The sequence below is a fragment of the Sylvia atricapilla genome, chromosome 26 (genome assembly GCF_009819655.1).
Source record: "Sylvia atricapilla isolate bSylAtr1 chromosome 26, bSylAtr1.pri, whole genome shotgun sequence".
NCBI classification, from domain to species: Eukaryota; Metazoa; Chordata; class Aves; order Passeriformes; family Sylviidae; genus Sylvia; species Sylvia atricapilla.
This window is the reverse complement of record NC_089165.1, coordinates 3,461,562-3,486,855: the sequence shown is the minus strand read 5'-3', so window position 1 is coordinate 3,486,855 and position 25,294 is coordinate 3,461,562. Positions and strand designations below refer to the sequence as shown.

At 55.6% G+C, this 25,294-nt stretch overlaps 2 protein-coding genes across 2 annotated transcripts in view; one reads left to right on the top strand and one right to left on the bottom strand.

The window, feature by feature from the left end:
• The window catches only part of THOP1 (thimet oligopeptidase 1), a 319,814-nt gene that overhangs the window by 109,578 nt on the left and 184,942 nt on the right, over positions 1-25,294 (top strand). The gene's annotated exons all lie outside the window — the stretch shown is intronic.
• LOC136371781 (calcium/calmodulin-dependent protein kinase type IV-like) lies at positions 942-15,333 on the bottom strand. The gene is made up of 13 exons (XM_066336055.1): positions 15,222-15,333; positions 14,700-14,827; positions 11,383-11,461; positions 11,023-11,085; positions 8,524-8,606; positions 8,360-8,432; positions 7,182-7,272; positions 7,014-7,088; positions 4,812-4,887; positions 4,579-4,705; positions 2,983-3,135; positions 994-1,699; positions 942-946 (listed from the first exon to the last, which is right to left on the bottom strand). The coding sequence occupies exons 2-13, from the start codon at positions 14,795-14,797 to the stop codon at positions 942-944; spliced, it is 1,629 nt and encodes a 542-aa protein (XP_066192152.1). The 5' UTR covers positions 14,798-14,827; positions 15,222-15,333.

The following is a 25,294-nucleotide window of genomic DNA, read 5'->3' as shown; positions in this document are numbered from 1 at the left end:
AAGGTATAAACTCATTTCCCTCCCTCAGGGAACAGCAGTTACGCGGCAAAATCTCACCATATTGGAGAATTGTGTCAATTCCTGTGTTAAAATTGTGTCTCTCCTGACCTGGGACAGTGAGGGGAGGCCAGAGCAGCACTCCCAGTCTGTGACTACCCCACCACCACCAGGGATCCACAGCAAGGCTGAAGGTGGGGAAAAAAAACCCAAAACACCCAGAAAAAACACAACCTGGGGCTTGGCTGCTGCCTGGAATGACACTGGCACGGGCTGTTCTCTGGAGAGGATCGAACATTTGGGATCAAAGGCTCCTAAAACCCCCTTCTAACACAGCAACAACCTCAGAGCTGGGCTGGTGACAGCGCTGGAGATGTCACAGCTACGGCAGTAAATCCAAAAAAACTCCTAAAGTTCAGGATTGTTTACAGGAACCCCTCAAAACAACTGGCTGCCTCTGCAGGGAAAGGTGGGAGAATTCTCAGCTCAGCTGTTTGCTCCTTGGTTTTCGGGATCTTTCCAAGCCACAGCCGCCCAAACTGCTGCAGAGGGGGAAGACAAAGCCACCACCTTGTCCCCTCAGCCGGGCGGGCACAGACACAGGGACAGCGACTGGGGGGTGACAGGACACGACACGAGGATGTTCCAGAGCCCGGAGCACGGGCTTGGGGCTCTCGGGGTCCCCCAGCAGCAGCCAAGGCTCAGCAGTGTCACCGCTGTGGGCCCATTAACTGTCACAGCCAGAGCCTGGCACGGCCACCGCGGCCACCGGCGACACGGCGGGGTGGTCACCCTGAAACATGGCCACCGGGGACACGGCGGGGTGGTCACTCTGGAACATGGCCACTGGGGACACGGCGGGGTGGTCACTCTGGAACACGGCCACCGGCGACACGGCGGGGTGGTCACCCTGAAACGTGGCCACCGGGGACACGGCGGCGTGGTCACTCTGGAACATGGCGCGTTGGTCACTCTGGAACACGGTGGGATGGTCACTCTGGAACATGGCCACCGGGGACACGGCGGCGTGGTCACTCTGGAACATGGCGCGTTGGTCACTCTGGAACACGGTGGGATGGTCACTCTGGAACACGGCCACCGGGGACACGGCAGGGTGGTCACTCTGGAATACGGCAGGGTGGTCACTCTGGAACACAGCCCCAGTGGCCACTGAGGATACAGCAGGGTGGTCACTTGGGGACACGGCCACTGGGGCCATGGCGAGGTGATCACTCTGGAGCATGGCCGGGTGGTCACTCTGGAGCACGGTGGGATGGTCACTCAGGGACATGGCAGGGTGGTCACTCTGGAGCACGGTGGGATGGTCACTCAGGGACATGGCAGGGTGGTCACTCTGGAGCATGGCCGGGTGGTCACTCAGGGACACGGCAGGGTGGTCACTCTGGAGCACTGTGGGGTGGTCACTCGGGGACACGGCAGGGTGGTCACTCTGGAGCACGGTGGGGTGGTCACTCGGGGACACGGCAGGGTGGTCACTCTGGAGCACGGCAGGGTGGTCACTCTGGAGCACGGTGGGATGGTCACTCTGGAGCACGGCGAGCTCTGCGCTGGCCCTGGGGCCGCTGGTCCCCGAGGGCTGGGCAGGACCCCGGGGTCCCCCCTGGCCGCGGCCGCTGCGGGAACACTCGTGGTGGCCGTGGTTGCCCAAGCGGCTGGAGGCCACCACGGCTTTCATGGCAGCCTGGGACAGGGACAGAGAATTAGGGAATGGTGGAATATTCAGAAAGGATCACTCAGCCAGAACTGTGGCCCAGGACACCCCAAAATTCCCACCCCGAACCCTCCTGGAGCTCTGGCGGCCTCGGGGACCGTTCCCTGATGGAACTCACCGCCCCCAGCACCTCTGGGAGAGGAACCTCGCCCTCAAATCCATCCCAAAAATCCCCTGGCGCTTCTCCCTGGGATCCCAAGGGGGTGTTGGGCAGGATTCTGCCCTCCAAAGCCGCTCTGTAGGCTGTGGATGGGGACGTGGCAGCTCCTCCCTGGCTGTCCCCTTGTGCTGTCACATGTCCCCAGCGGTGACAGGTGTCCCTTTTTTGGAACCCAGTCACCAGGAATTTCAGACTTTCTGTGCTGACAGGGTCTGACCCCCAAACAAACACTGCCTTTGACCTGAGGCCGTGGAGAAAAACAAGGGAAAACAAGTGTGAGCTCAAAAAAAATCCCAGATTTTCCTCTCTTTCAGAATGTCCCTCCTGTCCCCAAAATCGAGTGACAGCGCTGGGATTGTGGAGTTTGAATAGAAGAGTGTGATATCACCCAGTGAAAAACTCGGAGTTTAAAGGTTTAAAACACACCAATATATATCTAAAGTAAACTGGAGGTTTTTGGACATAGGCTGAGTCCTTTTTCACCTCCTTCTTCCTGGGTTTAGGTGGTATTTTGTAATTGGATAGAAAAGTAAAAATAAAACCAATTTAGGTGTCATTTCTTAATTGGACAGTTCAACCTTAAAAGGCCTTGTGAAGAGAAATAAGAAATTTTTAGTTTCTTTGCTAGAAGTGCTGTAGAACCCACGGCTTGTGAGAGTGTATAACATAGATAAGAATCAATAAATGTCTGTGTCACAGCAAGAAATATCAGCTCGAGGATTTAACCCTGACTCTGGCAAAAAACAACAACAACAACAACAACAAAAAACCAAAATAACAATAACAACAACAACAAAAACCACAAAAAACAAACAAAAAACCCACCAAAAAAAAACCCCGAAAAAAAACCCCAAAAACCCAAAAAAACAACCAAAACAAAAAACCAACCAAACAAAAAACAACCAAACAAAAAACCACCAAAATAATAATAATAATAATAATAATAATAATAATAATAATAATAATAAAACCCCCAAAAAACCCAAAAATCCAAAAACCAAAAAAACCCCAAAAAACCAAACCAAACCAAAAAAACAAACCAAAAAAAACCCCAAAAAAACCCCAAAAAAGACGATAAAAGCCACATTTTCACCTTCAGTTTCCTCCTGGCGTTGAATTCCTGCAGTTTCCTCTGTGTGCTGTCCATGTGAGCGAATTTTGCGGCTTTCCCCGTGACCCAGGGGTGCTCCAGGGCCTGATGCACCGTCAGCCTCTTCTGCGGGTCCAAAACGATCAATTTTCTCACCTGAGAACGCCCCAAAAAAAAAATCATGAAGTTTTGTTATTTTGGAGGAACTCAATAGTAAAGTGAGAAAGAATTGTAATAAATATATGGGATAGATTTTAAAAAAATTATTAAAAAAAATTATAAAGATAAGGAATGAAGAAAGTAAGAAGTGAAATTAATCATGAAGTCAATCATAAAAATGAGGAATTAATAAAGAAAGAAGTGAAATTAATAATGAAATCAATAATAAAAATAAGGGATAATGAAAGAAAAAAGCAATATTAATCATGAAATCAATCATAAAAATAAGGAATGAATAAACAAAGAAGTGAAATTAATCATGAAATCAATCATAAAAGTAAGGAATTAATAAAGGAAATTAAAGAAAGCAAGAGTACACCATCATCAATAAATCAATCAATGAATAAATCACATGAAAAATGAAATAATTAATGGAAATGTGTGAGAAATTAATAAGTTTAATTAAATAATTTTCATGTAGTAAATACATGAAAAAAACTAAATGCGTGAAATCAAAAATTAAAATGTGGGATTCATAAAAAAAAAAAAATGCAACAAAAGGATAAAAATAAAGCCATAAAATAAGCCAAATCAATAATGGAAATAGTGATAAATAAATAAATAAAATTTTATTAAAAATTAATTTTTAAATAAATATATAAACATAAATTAATAGATAAATGTGATAAATAGAATTAAAGAAATTAATAAATAAATAGATAAAAAATGAAACCATAAAATCAGCAAAAATAAGCTAGAAATAAATCAAGTAATTAATAAATAAAGGGATAAAAATGAAATAAAAAAAGAAATAATAATCATATGCAGGAAATAAATAAAGATGAACGAATTAATAAATAAAAATGAAGGAGGGGAAAAGAAAAGAAAGGAGAAGAAAAGAGAAGGAGAAGGAGAAGGAGAAGGAGAAGGAGAAAGAGAAGAGAAGAGAAAGAAGAGAAGAGAAGAGAAGAGAAGAGAAGAGAAGAGAAGTAAGATGAAATCAAGTAAAAAAATAAAAGAAAAATAAAAGAAAAATAAAAAAAAAATAAAATAAAGTAAAATAAAATCAAGTCAAAAATCAAGTCAAAAATCAAGTAAAAGATCAAGTCAAGAATAAAAGAAAAAGAAAAGGAAAATAAAAATAAAATAAAATAAAATGAAATCAAGTAAAAAATAAAAGAAAAAGAAAAAGAAAATAAAGTAAAATAAAAACGAGTCAAAAATCAAGATAAAAATAAAAGAAAAAGAAAAGAAAAATAAAGTAAAATAAAATAAAGTAAAATAAATAAAGTAAAAAAATCAAGTTAAAAACACAATAAAAATACAATAAAAATAATAAAAAAAAATAAAAAAAATTAAAAATAAAACCCCAAAACCAAATAAAATTAAACAATAACTCAACTCCCCGCTTTCCCAAGCTCCATCCCCTGCCTCACTCACCAAATCCTTGGCGTTTGGGGACACCTCGTCCCACCAGGGGGACACGAACTCGTAGTCGCAGCTGAGGATGCGGCTGTACATGTACTGATCCCCCCGCGGGTCAAAGAAGGGCTCGAAGCCACACAGCCTGGGAGGGGACAGAGCCGTGGGACACGGGGGGACAAAGCTGTCACCCCCCTGGGGACAGAGGGGACAGCCCCCAACCCGCCGTGTCCCCAGGCCGGGACACTCACAGGATGTAGGTGATGACGCCCACGCTCCACATGTCCACCTCTGGCCCATAGGGACACCCGTGCAGGATTTCGGGGGCTGGAAGGGAAAATTTTGGGGGGGGGGGGTTTCAAAATGCACCCATGGGTGGGGGGGTCCCCCAGGAGAGGAAATCTCCCCGCTGGGCAACGGGAGGTGGGGAGAAAAGGGGTGAATGTGGGGACAAATGGGGTAAAAAGGGGGAATGTGGAGGAAAAAATGGGGAAATACGGTGGAAAAGGGGTGATTGTGGAGGAAAAAAGAGAAAATGTGGAGAAAAAGGGGTGAATGTGGAGCAAAAGGGAGAAATGTGGGGGAAAAGGGGGTAAATGGAGGAAAAAGGGGGAAATGTGGAGAGAAAAAAGGGGGAAATGTGGAGAAAAAGGAGTGAATGTGGAGAAAAAGGGGAAAATGTGGGGGAAAAGAGGTAAATGGAGGAAAAAGGGGGAGATGTGGAGAGAAAAAAGGGGAAAAATATGGAGAAAAGGGGTGCATGTGGAGAAAAAGGGGTTAATGTGGGGGGAAAGGGGTGAATGTGGAGAAAAAGAGGTAAATGGAGGAAAAAGGGGGAAATTTGGAGAAAAAAAGGGGTGAATGTGGAGAAAAAAGAGGAAAATGGAAAAATATGGAGAAGAAGGGGATAAATGTGGAGAAAAATGGGAAATGTGGAGAAAAAGGGGTGAATGTGGATAAAAAAGGGGTGAATGTAAAGAAAAAGGGGTGAATGTGGGGGGAAGGGGTAAAAAGGGAGAAATGTGGAGATAAAAAGGGAAAAATATGGTGAAAAAGGGGTGAATGGAGGAAAAAGGGGTGAATGTGGGGGAAAAGGGATAAATGTGGGTAAAAAGGGATAAATGTGGAGAAAAGTGGTGAAGAAAAAGGGGTAAATGTGGATAAAAAAGGGAGAAATGTGGAGAAAAAGGAGTGAATGTGGAGAAAAAGGGGAAAATGTGGGGGAAAAAGAGGTAAATGGAGGAAAAAGGGGGAAATGTGGAGAGAAAAAGGGGTGAATGTGGAGAAAAAAAGGAAAAAATATGGAGAAAAAAGGGATAAATGTGGAGAAAAAAGGGGAAATGTGGAGAAAAAGGGGTGAATGTGGGGGAAACGGATAAATGTGAGGGAAAAGGGGTAAATGTGGATAAAGGGGCAAATGAGGAGCAAAAGGGGTAAATGTGGCTCTGTGCCAGCCAGATGTGGCACTGCCCCAGCTGCCCTTGCACAGAGCCGTGCCCAGCCTCAGGCAGGGAAAACCCCTGGAATGTCCCTCTCATCCTTGGGTTTTCTCCTTCTCCAGTTTTCCTCTCCCCAGAACGTCCCTCCTATTCCAGAATTCTCCTCTGCCTCCCTCCTGTCCCCAGTTCTCCTCTGCCCTGGAATGTCCCTCCTGTCCCCAAATTTCCTCTCCCAAGAATGTCCCCTCCTTCCCACCCATCCCAAATTTTTCTCTCCCCCAGAATGTCCATCCCTCCCCCGGCTTTCCTCTTCTCCAGTTTTCTTCTTCTCCACTTTTCCTCTCCCCAGAATGTCCCTTCCACCCCAGATTTTCCCTCTCCTTCAGAATGTCCCTCCTGTCCCCAAATTTCCTCCCCCCAGAATGTCCCTCCTTCCCACCCATACCAAATTTTCCTCTCCCCAGAATGTCCATCCCACCCTCGGTTTTACTCTTCTCCAGTTTTCTTCTTCTCCAGTTTTCCTCTCCCCAGAATGTCCCTTTCACCCCAGATTTTCCTCTCTTTCAGAGTGTCCCTCCTGTCCCCAAATTTCCTCTCCCAAAAATGTCCCTCCCTCCCACACATCCCAAATTTCCCTCTCCCCAGAATGTCCCTCCCATCCCAAATTTTCCTCCCCAGAATGTCCCTTTCACCCCAGATTTTCCTGTCTTTCAGAATGTCACTCCTGTCCCCAGTTTTCCTCTCCCCCAGAATGCCCCTCCCATCCCAAATTTCCTCTCCCAAGAATGTCCCTCCTTCCCACCCATCCCAAATTTTCCTCTCCCCAGAATGTCCCTCCTGTCCCCAAATTTCCTCTCCCGATAATGTCCCTCCCTCCCACCCATCCCAAATTTTCCTCTCCCCAGAATGTCCCTCCTGTCCCCAAATTTCCTCTCCCGATAATATCCCTCCCTCCCACCCATCCCAAATTTTCCTCTCCCCAGAATGTCCCTCCCACCCCAGTCCCCCGCTCACCGCAGTACCCCGGTGTCCCACACACGGTTTTCATGGTGTCCTGCTCATCCACGATCTTGGAGAGCCCAAAGTCACCTTGCAGGGACACAAGGGAGTGGCACTGCCATCAGGGGAGGGCCACTGGGGTCCCCTCAGGTGCCATGACCCCCTGCAGGGTCCCCAACCCACCGATTTTGAGGGGTGCCTCGGGGGACAGGTCGGCGTAGAGCAGGTTCTCCGGCTTCAGGTCCCGGTGGACGACTCCGTTCTCGTGCAAATACTGCCAAAAGAGCAAAAGTGGGATGGGGAAAGGGAGGGAACGGCCTCGGACAGGATTTGGGAGGTGGCAGCAGGGATTGGGGACCTGTCACAAACTCGGGACCAGCCACAACTGTGGTGGATCCGTTTCCAGTTGGGAGTTCCCGGTTTTTTAAACCCTCCCGTTGCCATGGAAACTGTGGGATGCAGAGCAGCCCTGACCTTCCTCCTTCCTCCTCTTCATCCCCCCTGAGAGCAGATCCATCTTCTCCCAGAGGTGCCTTTGGAAGGCCAAGGGCGAGTGGACAAACGAGGTGTTTGGGATGGGGACAGCTCCTGGTGCCTGTCCCCAGGGATATTTGGGATGGGGACAGCTCCGGGTGCCTCTCCCCAGGGATATTTGGGATCATTGGAGCTCTGCGTATCTCTCCCCAGGGATATTTGGGATCAGTGCAGCTCTGGGTGTCTCTCCCCAGGGATATTTGGGATGGGGACAGCTCCAGGTGTCTGTCCCCAGGGATATTTGGGATCATTGGAGCTCTGCGTATCTCTCCCCAGGGATATTTGGGATGGGGGCAGCTCTGGGTGTCTCTCCCCAGGAATATTTGGGATGGGGGCAGCTCTGGCCGCCTCTCCCCAGGGATATTTGGGATGGGGACAGCTCCAGGTGGCTGTCCCCAGGGATATTTGGGATCAGTGGAGCTCTGGGTGTTTTTCCCCAGGGATATTTGGGATCAGGGCAGCTCCAGGCACCTCTCCCCAGGGATATTTGGGATCAGGGCAGCTCTGGGTGCCTCTCCCCAGGGATATCTGGGATGGGAGCAGCTCTGGGTGTCTCTCCCCAGGGATATTTGGGATCAGGGCAGCTCCAGGCACCTCTCCCCAGGGATATTTGGGATCATTGGAGCTCTGCGTATCTCTCCCCAGGGATATTTGGGATCAGTGGAGCTCTGTGTCTCTCCTCAGTGATATTTGGGATGGGAGCAGCTTTGGGTGTCTCTCCCCAGGGATATTTGGGATCAGGGCAGCTCCAGGCACCTCTCCCCGGGGACACTCGTGTGCAGCCCCCCCAGGACCCCTTCACTGGGCCGTCCCCACAGCCCCAGTACCGAAACAGCCTCCAGGATCTGCTTGACCACGTGCGCCGCGTCCCGCTCGCTGTAGAAGCCCCTCTCCACGATCCTGTGGGCACACGGAGCCTTCAGCCCCCTCCATCCTCCTCCTCCTCCCCCCTCATCCTGCCGGGATCCATCCCCCCGGAGCGGATCCGTACCTGTCGAAGAGTTCTCCCCCCGTCACCAGCTCCAGCACCAGCGCGATCTCCGAGGGCGTCTCGAAAATCTCCTTCAGCTTGATCTGCGAAAGGAGACAGCAGGGAATTTGGGATGGGGGATTTCAGGATTTCGGGATTTTGGGATGTGGGGTGCAGAATTTGGGATGCAGGATATGGGATGTGGAATCCAGAATGTGGAATCTGGGATGCGGAATATGGGATGCGGGATGCAGAATGCAGGATGAGGGACGCAGGAATGCACCCTGGCTGTGCCAGGAAGAGGCTGTCACCACCAGGGAGAAGGGAAAGGGTTATTTCAGGATTATTCCAGGGCAAACATTTCCCTCCTCCACTTGGTTTTACCCCACTCTTGATTTGCTTTCACCTGAATTTTTTTAACTGCTCACTTAACACGGATTAAAGACGGATCTGGGAATGCGCAGAGCCTTGATCCTGTTCACATATCCAAGTTTGTTTGGCAGAGGAGGAGCTCCTTGAGCACCTCAGAGCCTCTGTCCAGCCCTGTGGTGTGGGAGCGACTCCAGCTGCATCCCACGGGATGGATCCTGATCCTGCACCCCTGGCCTGGCTGGGATCAGGGAGAGCCAGACACACCCTGTGAGGTCATGGTCACTCAGGATCAAGGCTCTGGAAATGCCCCTTGGACTCTTCCAAACGCGTGTTTTCCTCCTGACTTTGGTGACTTGGCTGCCACACGAGCCCTTTGTGCCTCCACAGCCCATCTGGAATTAACAATTCTCTCTTAAAGCAACATCCAAACGCAATTTTTCCTTTTTTTTTCTCCCCCCTTCCTTTTTTTTTTTTATTATTATTTTTTTTTAAATGGAAACCCAAGAATTTCATGCTTCTTAAGACTTTTGTGACACCGCGAATTTCATGGGGCTTTAATCATTCCCTTGCCAGGCTGGGTGACAGGCCACGATCCCCCGCGGGGTGAGAGACACTATGTGGCAGCTTATTGCATTATAATAATACACGGAGCACTATAATTTTCCTATTAACTTCAAAAGTTTACAATCCTATTATCAGCCGCCGCCGAGGTCGGTGCCGCACGATAGCGGCGCCGGCGTCAATAATGGAGCAGAGCAGCTCCTCTTCAAACATCACTTGAACTTGGGATGAGCAGAACCCCCCTGGAAACCCCGGGGATTTAAATATTCAGACTGGGCTGGATCCTCCTCCAGCGCTCCGAGGAGCCGCTGCCTGGAGAGGGGAGGGCGGGAATTGGATTTTCTGTGGCACTCCTGATAACACATCAGAGAGGAGCCTCTTCCCATCCACGGCTGGCATCACCTGGGCTGCTTCAAGTGCGTGATTCCCGTCCTGGCTGTTATCCCTGTGTCTGCCCAGACATCCTGGGATGGGGGAAATGTCTCTGTGGAAGAGGCTGAAGCAGCAAATTCCCCCAAAATGGGCCCGCGCCGAGCTGGCGGAGAGGTTTAGAGACGACCTGTCCCCAGTGCTTTGACCTCTTTGTCTCCGTTTTTTGGGAGGTTTGGGATTTCTCTTGGCTTCGTCTCTTTGCATGAAGGTTTTGGGGTTTCTCCAGAGGGCAAAGCTCCAAGGATGGGCTGGGAGCAGCCGTGCCCAGGGTTTGAGGGGTGCTGCAGCTCAGGCAAGACAATGTCCCAGCGATGTCCTGACAATGTCCCCAACATTGTCCCAATCACAATCCCAACAGGAGCAGGGCCTGTGCCAACCCTCAGCCCCACAGCAGCTCCCTGGCGGCTTTTTTGTGTCGTTTCCTTAATTCAGGTGTTCTCCAAGATCCTTCTGCAATTCCCAAACGGAGCCAGGCAGCCGGGAATGAGCCTTTTTTGGGAGGTGGGAGGCACAGAGCCCCTCAGCCTCAGGCATTCCAGGGGGGCCTTGGCTGGGTTAGATCCACTCAGGGCATTGTGAATCGCTGCAGCCCCACTCCCGTTATCCCCCCGGGGTTCCCGTTATCCCCAGAGCCCTGAGCAAGGGAACAGCCCCGGTCCCCTCTGCCCCAGCCTCCCCTTTTATCTCCCCTGGCAGGATTCATTACAGACAGGGCAATTTTCCCCGGGATTCATTTGATCTCCTCGATGGAAATTGCTTTGCCTGGTGGAAATCTCCAGCCAGGCCGTGGGGAGGGGGAGGACGGGGAGTCCTTGGATATCGGAGCTGGGAGCTCAAAGGAGCAGCAAGGACCAGGAATTTAACATGGCAGAGAGTGGGGAGTCACCTGGATGCTGTCAGTGAGGGGACATTGAGGGGCAGGGAGGGGACACTGAGGGGCAGGGAGGGGACATTGAGGGGCAGGGAGGGGACACTGGGGGGCAGGGAGGGTTTTCCATGGGGTGGTTCCTTCATCCTGCACCAGGATGGGATGAGGACGAGGACATTCCAGCCCTTCCCTCAGCACCGGGCTGAGTTAAGGGCAAACCCACCCCTCAGCAGCCGTGGACCCCACCCAAAGGGAGGTGGCAGCTGTGTCCCAAGGGTCCTACTCACGATGTTGGGGTGTGAGAGCCGCAGCAGGACCCCGATCTCTGTCCTCACGATCTTTTTGTCGATCTGGGAAGGAGAACCCACACAGAGCTTGTGTCACTTGTGCTGCCAGGCCTGGCTCCGGCTCCCCACCTCACAGAGACCCCCTCAATCCTCCCAGGACATTTCCATGTCTGTCCCAGAGCCCACTCCCACCCCAAATCCCAATGCTTTTGTCCATGTGGGACCCCTGGATCGTGGGAGTGATGCCCGGTGCCAGCCCCACGCCCACCCTGGTGCCGAGGGGCAGGGAGGAGAGACACCACCAGCCCTCCCCCTCCAACTCCCCCTTCCCCTCCCCAGCCCCTCTCCTGCCTCACTCACCGTTTTCTTCAGGATCTTGGCAGCGTAGGGAGCTCCAGTCCCCTTCTCCTGGCAGCTGAACACCACCGAGGTGGCTCCCCTGGGAGGGCAGGGGGGGCGTGAGGCTGGCACAGAGCTGGGGGCTCCCGCTCCCCCTGTGCCCCCCAGCAGCATCTTTGGCAGTGCCAGGCCCTGGGCAATGTGGATCCCACTCTTCCTGGATCCTGCTTTTCATGGATCCCCCTTCTCCTGCACTTCCCTCTTCTTGGATCTAGATTTTCATGGACCCACTTCTCCAGCATCCTCCTCCTCCTGCAAACCCCTCTTCCTGGATTTCAGTTTTCATGGATCCCCCTCCTCCTGCATTCCTCCTCCTCCTGCAAACCCCTCTTCCTGGACTTCAATTTTCATGGATCTCCCTCCTCCTGCATCCCACTCTTCTTGGATCTCGATTTTCATGGATCCCTCTTCTCCAGCATCCTCCTCCTCCTGCAAACCCCTATTCCTAGACCTCAGTTTTCATGAATCCCCCTTCTCCTGCATCCCCCTTCTTCTTGTGTCTCGATTTTCATGGATCTCCCTTCTCCTGCAAACCCCTCCTGCATCCCCCCACCCCTGAATTCCCTTCCTGTACCCCTCTCCCACATCCCCACCCCACATCTCCACCCCACATCCCCCTCCTGACTCGTCCCTCTCCCGCATCCCCCCTCCTCCAGCACCCCCCTGCCGCATCCTTCCCGCTTTTCCCGGCTAAGGCTATTTTAATTAAACCCGAGTTCTACAGGGGGTTTAAATCCTTAAGCGGCTTTCAGGACAGGACGGAGCCGCCGTGTCCCCCCGCTCGCAGCGACAGCAGCGACACCGCCGGGGCCCCATCGCGGCCGACTGCCGTCACCGGACACGTCCCCGCCAGGTGAAAGCGCCGCGGGTGACACGGGCACTGTCACCGCCGGGTCCCCGCCGCGCCCCTCGGCCGATGGCCATCTCAGCTCGAGTTAATCGCGTTTCCCGAGCGCTGGACGGTGAAATCAGCCCAGCGCTCCGGGCCATTCCGGGCCTCATTTACAATTCCATCTCCTCTGCCTGGCTCCTGGAGCAGATTAATTCCTGCCCCCGGGTAATCGGCCGCGTTTTAGCGCACTTTGGCTCCGCCGCCGACTTGGACTGAGCTCAGGCTGTGCCTGGAGGTGCCCGGCAAGATCAGATCTCCAAAACCACCGACTTTCACACCAAAACCTCCCCCGAGCCCACCAACATCCCCATCCCCGCGGGTCCCTTGAAAGAGGGATTTGTCTTCAACCCCAGAGCAGATTTTGCCACTCATCCGGCTGAATTTGGGAACTGCGTTCCCATGGCAACGGCAGCGCCGGGTCCCGGCTTCCTCCGGGATGCTGCGGGCTCCACCCGCGACCGGCCAACCCCAACCCTGCCCAGCTTCACGACATCTCCTCCCTCCTGCCCAACATCCTCCGTGAAACTTTGGTTTACAAATAAAAAGCGATTCCGAAACCCAATTGTTGCAGCTGGGAGTGGAGGGGAGGGGCGGCCACCACCTGCTCCAGCTCAGGAAAACGGGGAAAAAGCTGCGATTTGACCCCAAAATGACACCGCTGCTGCTGCGACCACCACCACAAGGCTCTTCTTCCAGCGGGAGAAGGTTATTCTGGGAATTTCCCAGCTGGGCAGGGCACGGGGCAGGATTCTCCACTCTCTCTCCGCAGCTGAATTCCAGCCAGGATCTGTCACCTCTCACCCTGCCTCCGCATTTTTTCCGCACGGACAATTCCCAGCCTGATTCCTGCCGCTAACGAGATCATTTAGGAGCGCTCGGCTCGGCGTTTAGGAGGGCTCGGGGTGGCTCCTGTGCCCGCTGTGCCCGCGGCGCTGCCCCTCACGCGTCCCCAATTACCGGATCCGCACCGGAATTCGCCACACCTCGGCCCCCGGCCCCCGCAGCTGCCGCTCAAGGCCTCAAATAAATATCCCAAATCAGCCTTGCCTGCGACGGGACATAATTGCATTTGCTTTCCAGATGAACTGGAAAATGTCGAACGATGGGATTTGCCCAGAGCCTGGAATGTGTGTCCGCCGCGAGCAGCCCCGGGCTGGGTCCTTCCCGCTGTCCCCACGTCCCAACCCGGCTCCTTTCATCCCTCTCCTGCTCTCTCTGGGCCTTCCTGGCCAGGGCCGGGTCCAACCTTGCCAGGAGAGGCTCTGAGGGAGAGCTGAGCACGGTGAGGGGGCTCCCAGCAGCCCAAATCCCACCCAGACCCCAACACGCCATGAGTGGGAGGCTCCAGGACTGAGACCAGTTTGGTTTAAATCTGCTGCTGAAACTGGAGGGATGGATGGATTCCAGGGGCTCCAGGCCTGTCCTTCTCTGCAGGGTGGGGTGCTGCCAAGCCCTGGGGTGATGCAGCCACACCTCAACACAAACCCTTACATTCCTGCTTTCACCAAAACTGCTGCTTTTCAGGATTCTCTGAGGACGGAAAGCCAGTGGCAGCTGGGGCTGGCCCAGCCTGAACCACCACATTTACCTGTTCCAGACCCAGGGCTCCCAGGCAGTGCTGCCTCCCCCCAGAAACGGGATCATCAACCTTCCACCACGGGCTCCTGGCACTTTTCCCTGCTGGAGGGGCACCAGGACACCTCACCCGGGATCACAGCCCTCAGATGGGCTCTCCAAGCCAAATCCAGAGCTGGGAGTTGTGGAGGTGGGCACTGGCTGGCCTTTGCAGGACCCTGATTGCTCACCCCCAAAGCCTTGGGGTGCTCAGAGGGTCGATGGGTCTCCCCACGATCCCAGTGAAATGAGGAATATCCAGGCCCAGGGACCCTCAGCCCAACCTGCAAATCCCCAGTGAGCGCTCCCAGACCCTTCTGCAGCGTCACAGCACAGTCCAAGCCCCAGGTTACCTGAGAGGGGAGGGTCTGTCACCATCTCTTCCCCTTATCCATCCTCCCATGCTTCCACAGCCCTTCTACAGCCATCCATCTCCCCTGCTTGTCCATCCTTTCCTGGATAATCCCTCCTCATCTATTCCTCCTACATCCATCCATCCATCCATCCATCCATCCATCCATCCATCCATCCATCCATCCATCCCTTCCTGCATCCATCCCTGCATCCCCTCACCCCTCATTCCCCTTCACCCACCTCCCCAAATCCCTCCAAACCTCTCCAGCCATCCCCTCCATGTTCCTCCACCCCTCTCCACATCCCTCCTGCCTCCCTCCATCCTTCTCCCCACCAGGACACTCCCTGCCCCGACCAGGCCCCGCTCCCACCCCAGGGGGGTTCCTGCCCCTCCCAGCCCGCTCTCCCCGCCCGGTACCTTCCCAGCTCGGGGCCCACGACGTAGAAATCTTCCAGTGCCGCCTCCCGGTGGGATCCATCGATCCAGAACTCGCTCCCGCTTTTGGAAGACGGCATGGTGGGCTGGGGGCTGCGAGCTGCCGCCGGCTGCTGGGAAAGGGAGACCCCGGCATGGATGGCCGCAGCTCCCGCCGCGCCTCACCCACACCCAAATATCCCCCGGCGCTTCCGCGAGAGCCCAGATGGCTCGGGAAAAAAAAAAAAAAACAGCAAAACACAGCGCTCGGGATTATCGAGCGCCATGGAATTACGGCCACAAATCCCCGATGCCGTTGCCGAGATAATTCCCCCCGCGGTGGGATGTGTCCTCCCCCGGGTTTTTCCACCCCCTTTTTCCCACCTGTGTGGGGATCCCACGCGGCAGGCCGGGCACCCACGGACTGGTTCGCACCCCGATTATTCCCGCAGCCTCCCCCAAACCCCCCCGGGCTCTCCGCACGCCCCCGGTGATTTTGGGGTGGGGTCGTGGCCCGGCACGTACCGTCACCTGCGGCGCCGCTCGTGTTCCCCCCGGCGCTGCCTCATCCCCGGCGAGGGGCGGCCGTGCCGAGGGTGGGCACGGGGGGTCCGGAGCCCCCGGGGCCGGTGCTGAGCCCCCCGGGCCCGTGCAGCCCCCCGGCTGCTCCCCAAAACGGGGCGTCACGGCTCAGCTCCTCGGCGGGGCTTCACCCAGCGGAGCCGGGCTGGGAGGATGCGGGGATGGGAAAGATGGAGGGATCAGGGATACAGGGATGGGAGCATTCGGGAATGGAGGGATGCAGGGATGGCAGGATGCCGGGATGCAGGAACACAGGGATGCCGGGCAGCGCGGATGGCAGGATGCCGGGATGGGAGGACGCGGGGATACCGGGCAGCACCGGGAGGCAGCGATGGGAGGATGCAGGGATACCGGGCAGCACCGGGAGGCAGCGATGGGAGAACGCAGGGATACCGGGCAGCACCGGGAGGCAGCGATGGGAGGATGCAGGGATACCGGGCAGCACCGGGAGGCAGCGATGGGAGGATGCAGGGATACCGGGCAGCACCGGGAGGCAGCGATGGGAGGATGCAGGGATACCGGGCAGCACCGGGAGACAGCGATGGGAGGATGCAGCGATACCGGGCAGCACCGGGAGGCAGCGATGGGAGGATGCAGGGATACCGGGCAGCACCGGGAGGCAGCGATGGGAGAACGCAGGGATACCGGGCAGCACCGGGAGGCAGCGATGGGAGGATGCAGCGATACCGGGCAGCACCGGGAGGCAGCGATGAGCGGCTGCCGGGAAGCGGGAGCGCAGCGCTGCAGGGAGAGAGGAAGGTGAGGATGCGAGGCCGGGGCTGCGGAGCACCGGGACCCTCCCAGGCAGCATCACCGGCTCCCGCCTGGCTCGGCCGTGCCACCCCCCGGCCCGCCGCCGCCACTGCACCCCCCCGCCGCCCCCCGCCCCTCACCGGGACTGCGGGACCCACCCGGTGCTCGGGGAATCCCGGGCGGCCCCGACCCCGCTCCCCGCAGCGGGAGGACCCGGGAGGCGGCACCGCGGCCGCTCCCCGGGAGCACCGGGAACCCGCCCGGTGCCGCGGCCCCCACCCGCCCCGCAGCCCCTCACCCACCGGGGCCGGGCCGTGCCCCACCGAGCGGCCAGAACCGGGAGCCCCCCGATGCCGGGGGTCGCCAACTGGCGGCGGGGGGCGCGGGCGCTGCCCGGAGCCGCCGCACGGTGACGCCGTCGCCCACCGGATGGGGACGGGGGGGGCGGAAGGGAAATGGGGCCGTGGGAGGGGACGGGGCGGGACTGGGATTGGGATGGGAAAGGGGTTGGGTTACGGGGCTGGAGGGGGAATGGGACTGGGAGGGGTGGGAGTGGGACTGGGAGCGATGGGAATGGGACTGGGAGCGATGGGAATGGTGGGTTTGGGACTGGGAGTGGTGGGAAGGGGACTGGGAGCAGTGGGAGTGGGACTGGGAATGGTGGGAATGAGACTGGGAGTGATGGGAATGGGACTGGGAGCAATGGGAATGGGAGTGGGAGTGATGGGAATGGGACTGGGAGCACTGGGAATGGGACTGGGAGTGATGGGAATGGGACTGGGAGTGATGGGAATGGGAGTGGGAATGGTGGGAATGGGACTGGGAGTGATGGGGCCCAGGACGAGGGGGATGGGCAGTGGAGGTGGGGGTGGGATGGGACCTGGGGAGCAGAGATGGGTGGGTTTAAGGTGGGATTTGGAACAGGATGGGAACAGAGATGGGATTGGAGATGGGGCAGGGCTGGGGCTCATGGGACGGGAACGGGATGGGAATGGGATGAGATGAGAGTGGGGATGGGGCCCGGGTGAGACTTGGATTTGGATTTGGGCCCGGAACAGGATCAGATTGGACTGGGATTAGAGAAGGAGATGGGACTGGGCTGGGCTGGTGGATGGAGTCAGGGATGGGATGGGAGTGGGAATGGAACAAATCCAGGAATGGGGTGGGAGTGAAGATAGGGCTGGGTTTGTCTGGGAAAAGGACAGGAATGAGGCTGGAATGGGGCCAGGAGCAGGGTGGGAGTGGGGATAGGGTTGGGGTGCCATTGTCCCCGTGTCTGGGGCCACCCATGCTGTTGGGGAGCCCCATGGGGTGTCATGTTCCCCACAGCAAAGGGAGCAGGAAACCCCTCCTGAACATCCACAGTGAGCAAACAGCAGATTTTCATGTTTTTCTATTAAGAATTGGCAATAAGGAGAGCATCCCATAGGACAGTGACCCTCCAGTGGCACTGAGGGGTAGACAGGCCCTGAGGATGCTGCAGGACCCCCCAAATCCCTCAGAGCAAACAGGACACCCCCCCCAAAAGGCCCAGCCATGAAGGTCTCACCAGCACGAAACATTCTCCTTGTCATGGGCTCCCCGAGTATTTATTAGAATATTTTATCATATCTGAGGGAGGCAAACTCAGCCCTGCTTGATCTCCTCCAGTTGCAACTCCCTTTTGAAAGGGATGTTCGTACAGGGAGTGACCTGCTCTGTGAATAAATTGACTCTGCCTCCGTCTCTCCCCGTCCTGGAATGCTGTGGAGATGGTGGAGACAAGGGTGGGCTGGAGAGGCTGCTTTGCATAATTAATATTTATCACTCGATCCCCAACAAGCACAATCCCCCCCCAGTTCATCCCCAAAGAGTGGGGGGCTGTGTTGGCAGAGGGGAGGCAGCTCCTTCCCTTCGGAAATCTCATCATTTGGCTCCTAGAGGAGGGTCCAAGCCCCCCATGGCACCCATGGGTGGGCACGGGATGGGGCACAGGGCTGGATCCAGCCTGGATAGGGGTGGGAATGGGGCAGCCCCCATCCCCTGCACACCCCAGCACCCCAAAATCCCCCTGAGGTTGGGGGATGCCCTTTGCAGCAGCTGTCCCCCAGCCAGGACACATTCCCGAGGTGCAGATCCTTGGGATCCTTGGGAATTGTCCCGTTCTCTGCCGGTTCGGTGGGACGATGGGGCTGGATCCGCGCCTCCAGCCTTTTGTCTGAGGGAGAAGAATTAATGATTTGGTTCTCTCATTACACTGGGCTAAAAATCCAATTCTGAGCAGCATAAATTTAGGTGCCTGAAGTGGCTATTTTAACATCCCGGGAAACATTTCTCTCCCTCTCTCGCCCTTTTCCCAATCATTTCTGTCTCATTGGCAGCCATCGACATTCCGGATGAAGCACAAGATGGAGGGACATTATCCAAATACGGCGAAAAGGCCCATTCCTGGGTGAAAAACGGGATGGCGAGGCTGAAGCGGGGGTCCTCACGATTCCCCCAAACCCCCCAAAACCCCCCGGGCTGGGGGGGGTCTGGGATAAACCCCAGTGCGGGCAGAGCGGAGTCTGAGAACAGCCCCGCCAAGGGACCGGCTGCCGCCGTGCGCTGCTCAATTGTTTGGAACATAAAATGGAAATTAATACATGGGGTGAGCCCCCCTCCGGCATCCCCCCCCTCCCCCCCAGCGCCGCTCGCCTCGTTAATTGAACGGCGCGAAGCAAATGAGGTCAGAGCTCACTTGAGCCAGACAAGGACACGGGAACACGCGCGGCTGCCGGCGAGGCAGCGCTGTACCTGCCCGTGTTTAGCATTCCTGCCGGGATCCGCTCATTAAAAACCTAAAAGGCGGTTTAAGCATCCCATTAGAGCCTCGCCGGGCTCCGGAGCCTTCCCTCGCCGTCGCGTTTGCGGGGACAGAGGCACGGCAGCCGGGCACGGGGAGAGGGTTTGCGGTTCCTGCCCCTTCGGGGGTCACTGGAGCTCTTCTGGGGGTCCCTGGAGATCGCGGAGGCGGAGGGTGAGAGAAGAGGGAGAGATGCTGAGGGTGAGAGAAGCAGGAGAGGTGCCAGAGGCCGGGATGCTGCTGGAGCATCCCAAACCCCGTGCCTGGGTCCGGCCCTCCTTGCCCCATCATCTCCTCTCTTTCCAAGGACATCCCCTCAGCCGGGCTTTGGGAGCAGCTCCCACGCCGTGCCTCAGTTTCCCCAGCTGTGGCTGTGGGTGCCGACATTTCCCGTTTTCCAGGTGTCCCCAGGGATGTTCCCGGCGCTGATTCCTCCTCCGGGCTCAGCCCCTGCTGCTGTGGGAGCTCCACAGGCGCTGCTCCAGCCCTGCCTGGCCAAGGATCGCCAGGATTTTGGGAAGAAGATCCCTGTGGGACCCCTCCCAGTCTCCCCTCACCCAGGACAGCCCAAGGGGCTCCGTGCCAGGGCTGTGGGCACCGATCCCACGGGATGCAGCGTTCCTGTGGCACTGGATGCTGTCACTGCTCCAGGGGCTGGCTGGGGAGCCCACTCCTCGTGCCCCATCCCAAACAGGCCCCAAACAAGTGGGCGGCACTCTGAGGCACCCCAGGGCTGCTCTGTGCCCTAGCCAGGAGCACCCACACTTCAAGGCCTCTTTCAGGTGGCTCCTAAGAACCACCTTGTGCCACCTCCTCAGGGCTTTGGCTTCCCCAGCCGCTCCATCCTCATTCCAGTGACCGCCAGGAGCCAACCCAGAGCTCACCCAGCATCTCCCCTCTCCAGAGGACGCTCAGGCATCCAGCATTCCCTCTTTCCCAGCATCTCCCTGCATCCTCCTCCACTTCCTCCCTCTTCTCTTCTTTCTTTTTTTTAAGACAAGAAATGAGTTGTCTTCCCGCAGATGTGACTAAAAGCACTCTGGAAATGTCAGCCACTGCTGGAAAGGGACCCAGATAACATTTAGCTTTAGGTAAGAGAGTAGATTTTCTCTGCACTAATTCATATTTATAAGCTCTCGTGTTCCCGGGGAGAGCGCGGCGCTGATGGCACTCGCTGATTGCCAGCGCGCGGAGCAGGGAATTGTTTTCATATCCGAGATTAAAGAGTGCTTTCTGCTCCCAGTGGCACCTGTGTATTTACACTGGTCATTCTCAATTCATTCTTATAAGATTAAGACTGGAAATGGGAAATTGTTATAAAGTGCTGAGCCCGGAGGGGTCGAGGGACGCGGCGGGGACGGGGCAGAGCCGGGACCCTGCACCGGGAACTGCCCGGGCTCAGCAGGGACACGAGGGCTCTGCTCTCCTTGGGTGGGAAAAGTCCATCCAGAGGGAAATTCCTCATCCAGATCTCTGGGATGGTCACTGTGAGTGACCCCAGCAGGGCTGGATGAGGCTGGACAGGGCTGGACAGGGATGGATGGCCAGAGCAGCGTGGGCAGCGGGATGGACACAAGCTCTCCACAGATTAGCTGAGAGCTTTACTTCTATTAAGATTAGGTAAAAGATTTATTTCTATTAAGATTAGGCGAAAGATTTATTTCTCTTATGACTCAGCGGAAGATTTATTTCTACTATTATTATTTTTCAACACATCCCGGGGTTTGTGTCAGCTGATTAAAAGCAAACAAGTAATGCTCCTCTTCTCCGTGGCGGATCAAGGATTTGGGAACTTTTAGAGCTTTATTTAGTTTTGCTCTGTTTTATTTAATTTTTTTTTTTTAAATCGTGTTTGCGAAGTGGCTGAGCAGCTCCGGAGAGAGTCAGAGCGTAAACATGGGGGGAAAGGGGAAAAAAAACCAAAACCGGGTTGTGTCAGGGATTGAGGGGCTGGAATTAGGGGGAGGAAAGGGCCAAAAAAAAAAAAAAAAAGGGGGGGAGGAGGCGGTGGGGGATGCAGGAGGGGTTCGGGGTGGAAAGGGAAAAAGGCGAAAGGAGAAACAAGACAATGGCAGAAGGCACCCCGGGGACTTCCTGAGAGGTTTTAGAAATTCAAAATACGCCTTAGAGCCTCAAAGCTGTGTCAGTCACAGCCCCGGCGCAGGGATCACTAAGGCTGCGGCCAAACAATACCAGATTGTGTGAGGAAGGTGGGAAAATCGGGGGTCTCAGCGGCTCCCGCTCACACCAGCGGTTCCGCCCGTCAAGCACGCGTTCCACATGAATCAATTCTGGACAGAGCCGCGGCATAATCCCCGCCAGCCTCGCTATGACAACTTGAAGGAGAATTCGGCGGCTGAGTGACAGCAGACGGAGAACTGACAAGGCAAAAGGCCGCAGGACTTTCCTGCCCTTTTTTCCCGTTTTTTTTTCTTTTTTTTTTTTTTTTTTTTTTTTTTCTCCCCCCTCTTTTCATTCTCCTTTTTCCCCCTCCTTTCCCCATCCCAGTAACTTTTCCCGGGGCGCACACACGTCCCTGTGCTTCTGTTGGGGGCAGAGGGGTTTGGTGCAGCCCCTCTGCCCTTTCCCTGCTCCCGGGGACCCTTCCCACAGCGGGATGCTCGGGGCTCAGGTCACCTCTGCCACCCAGACAGCCGCAGGAGGGACACGGGGCTGTGACCTCCAACCGGGGTGTTGGTGACAGAGGACACGTGGCACTGGCACCTGGCTGCAGCTTCAGCGCAGAAGCTGCGGTGGGACCCCAAAATTGGGGGGCTCACAGCATCCCCTATAGGGCTGGAGGGGCGGGGAGAGCCTGGCAGAGCAGAGAGGTAATTAATTACTCCAGGCTCATTATCAGAGGGGTGTAATGAGCTCTGTGGGGTCTTCCAGTTAATCCTGGGCTGGGGTCACCCACGTGGGAGTGTTGGGGGTCACCTTCAAGGAGGTCCTGACAAATCCCAGCCCTGACCCAGGGGACATCAGCAGCACCCACCACGTCGTGCCAGCAAAGCCACCAGCAGAGCCAGGGCTGGGCTGGGAGCCAGGGGGAGTTTTTGGGAAGGGAACCAGCCCCCCTGGGCTGCTCCAAGCCAATATTTTAAAATTGCAGTGCTTTAAAGCTGCTCCTCCATCCCCGCAGCTGAAGGAAGCACTAATCACCTCCCTGCGCCACCCCCCCGCGCTCCCGCCTCGTTAGGTAAACGAGTGTATTATTAATAATCATATCAAGGATAAAAAGTGCTTTTGTCACCTCTGGATCCTGCTCCTTTCCAGGCTGCCCTGTTCCGGTTCCACATGCCTGCTCGGGGAGGAAGGAGGGAGAAAGGAAACTAATTAAAAATTGCCAGTGTCTTATGTCGGAGCGTTTGGGTGCGTTGGGTGGTGAAAGACGAGAGGCTTGTTGCAGGAAAATCAATTTTACAGTTACAGGAGCAGAATAAATAGAGGTGGTGCGTTAAGGCAGGAGGATGAGCAGCCTCTGAGGGCTCCAGCTCCGCAGGGATATGGGATGAGCCATCCCGGGATGCTCTGAGTGTCGCAATGTCCCCACCCCATCCCACCGCATCCCAACTCCAGTACCCGGCAGAAGGTTTCACTGAGAACCTGCTGAAAAACCACCCAAAAGAGCTCCTAAATTCAGGCTAGGTTCTGTAGCTGAGACAAAAATTAGGGAGGTTTTTTTTTTTCCAGGAAACGCATAACTGGGCCCCAAAAAACCCACCCAGAGGGTGGCTGTGAGGCACACATGGCCTTGGCGGGGGTCACCTCATCCCGACCCCGGGCAGCCTGGGCACGTCCCGGCTCCCGCTCGGAATCCATTCCCATCCCCACCGCACGAGGCTCCATCTGTATTTTATTCCTCTCGCCTCTCCGCAGGCCTGTGGCTAAAATCTATTGGTTTCGTGCACGATTTCATTGTCTTTTTTGGGGTCAGGGAAACGGTGAAGCAGCCAATTCCCCTTGGCGGGGGGGTTAAACGCTGCTCGCCCCGCGCAGCGATCCCGCGGGGGCCCCGATGCCTGGGAATGAGGGAGCAGCAGCCGGCGGTCCCCGACCAAAATGACTTTTATGCTAAACGGGATGCGGGAGGCGGGAGCCGCTGGGAGCGGGGCTGGAACGGAGCAGGGGGTCCCGCTTTGGGATCTCGCTGCTGCTGCTGGAGCTGTCGGCCGGGACCCCTCCTGCTCCGCTGGCTGCAGCAATCCCTTCCCAGCTCCACAGTCCTCTTCCCAGCCCCACAGTCCTCTTCCCAACCCTGGATCCCCTTTTTTTCTCCTTCCTGGCCTGGTTGGGCTCAGTGTCCCTTTCCCAGCCTGGTCCCAACCCCATCAGGATTGTCCTTCCTTTGCTCGTCGCTCCAGGACAACGCCGATCCCTAATCCTCAAATCGTCCCTCGCCGGTTTTACATCCATCTCTAAGCTCCTCATAATAGATTTATTTAAAAAGAAAAAAAAAAATAATTAAAGAAGGGAAGGAAATAAAAAAAACCCCATCTGTGGGTTATTAGGAGATATTTTGGTTTTAATTGAAAAGTACCCGGAGCAGAGTGGCTGGATCCTCCTCAGTGCGAGGGATGGGATCAGTTTATCCCAGATGGCACTAGCATCCCATTCCTGGGAAACAGAGGAGGGAAGTATCCTGTGATGGATCAGGGAGTCCCCAGGTGGGGACAGAGGGTCCCCAGCGGGTTGTTCGGGGTCAGCCTGCTCCGTGCCGTGGATCCCTGGATCCCAGAGATGGTGTTTGCCGGAGCCGCCGCTCAGCTCCCGAGATATTCCTGGCGTTTGCTGGGGCTGGGATTTTTTGACCAGGAGCTGCCTCGAGCAGGCTCTGGCCTGAGAAAAGGGAGGTCTCTGGGTGAATCAGCATTTCCGAGCTGTGCCAGGCATCCCAAATCCCCGCTCTCCATTAGCACCTAATAAAAACGGAGCTAATTATGAATTAGCGCGGGATGAAAATGTTTTGGTTTCTGTTCCCCGGGAGCTGCTCAAAACCCCTCGGCCAATTTGGAGAGAAGGATGGACAGCATCCCTCGGCCTCAAGGCCAGCGAGGGGCCGCTGGGGAGACAGAGCTGGGGACACCCAGAGCTGCGAGAGCACGGAGCTGGAGACACCCAGAACCCAGGGCACAGCCGGGGACACTCAGAATTCGGGGAGCCACCAGGGCTCCACTGCACTCGGGGTCCTTCCACGAAGGATCCCTGCAGGAGCACGTTGGGATCATCCCCAGGATGTGGGGGGATGATCCGACCGGCTGTGAGGAGCACAGCGGCTGTCCCGGAGCCCACAGCCCCTGCCTGGCGTGACCTTTTTGGGGTCCAGAAGCCTCCCTGGGCCACCGAGAGCACCCAGAGGTGGCCGAGGGCAGCACCGTGCGGGCAGCCCCAGGCTGGCACCCGCCTCAGCTCGGCCGGGCGAGGAGCTCGTTGTGGATTCACGGCACTCCCCGGCACAAATGGGTTTAAACTACCTTAAGTGTTTCAGCAGGGAACTGGCGCTGGCGGTGTAACACTGTATTACCACAGCATTAGGAGTGAAGTATTGATCCTAATCCCCTGGTTCAAAAATAGGATTATCAGAAGGGGAGGGGAGGGAAAGGAGGGAGGAGGTGCAGGAGGATCCCCGTCCCCAGCCCCCGGAGACCCGGTCCCTGCGGTGGAGGGAGAGGTCGGGACACTGCGGTGGCACCTGGGCGATCACAGCGGTATCCAGGTATCCCTGGCCCCGGATTCCCTCAGGGATTTGCCCGCCCCGGTTCTTTGGGAAGGGGCGCAGGGTGAGCGGGAGCTGCCCCGCGGGGTTTGTCCCCCCGGCAGTGACCGTGGCGGCGGTTCCATCTGACCCTCTCCAGGTGCACATTCCCATTCCCACGAAAAGCCATCTCCCCCACTGATCGATCCCCACGCCGGTGGATTGATTGATTGATTGATTGATTGATCGATCGATGGAGCGACCCCGGCCCGGAGCTTCGAGAATTCCCATTGTTACTCCTCCTTTTACTTCTTTACCCTCTGGATCTCGGCGAGGAGGCAGCAGCTGCCGCCGCGGGGCACAGAGCGGAGGGGAGGCTGCGAGAAGTGGGGTTACAACAGAGTTACACCGAGGAGTGGGGTGGCACAAGGAGCTGTGACACCGAGGAGCTGCCACCATGCCCTGACCCCCCTGCGTTGTGTCCCCGAAGCCCCAGGGCTGAGGGCGCTGGTCAATCGATGATGGAGAGGAGGTGGATTCCCTGGATTCTCTGGATTCCCTGGATTCCCTGGGGTGTGTCCCACCTCTTGGGGCACCCAGCTGGACCCTTCTCCTCATGATAAATTAATGTACATGACAGAGGCTGGGCAGGGATTGAGGGTCTTCTGTGCAGGAGAAAAGGGAGGGGAAAAAGGTGAGGCGCATCCCTCGCCCCATCCTGCCTCTTCAATCCCAGCCCCGGTT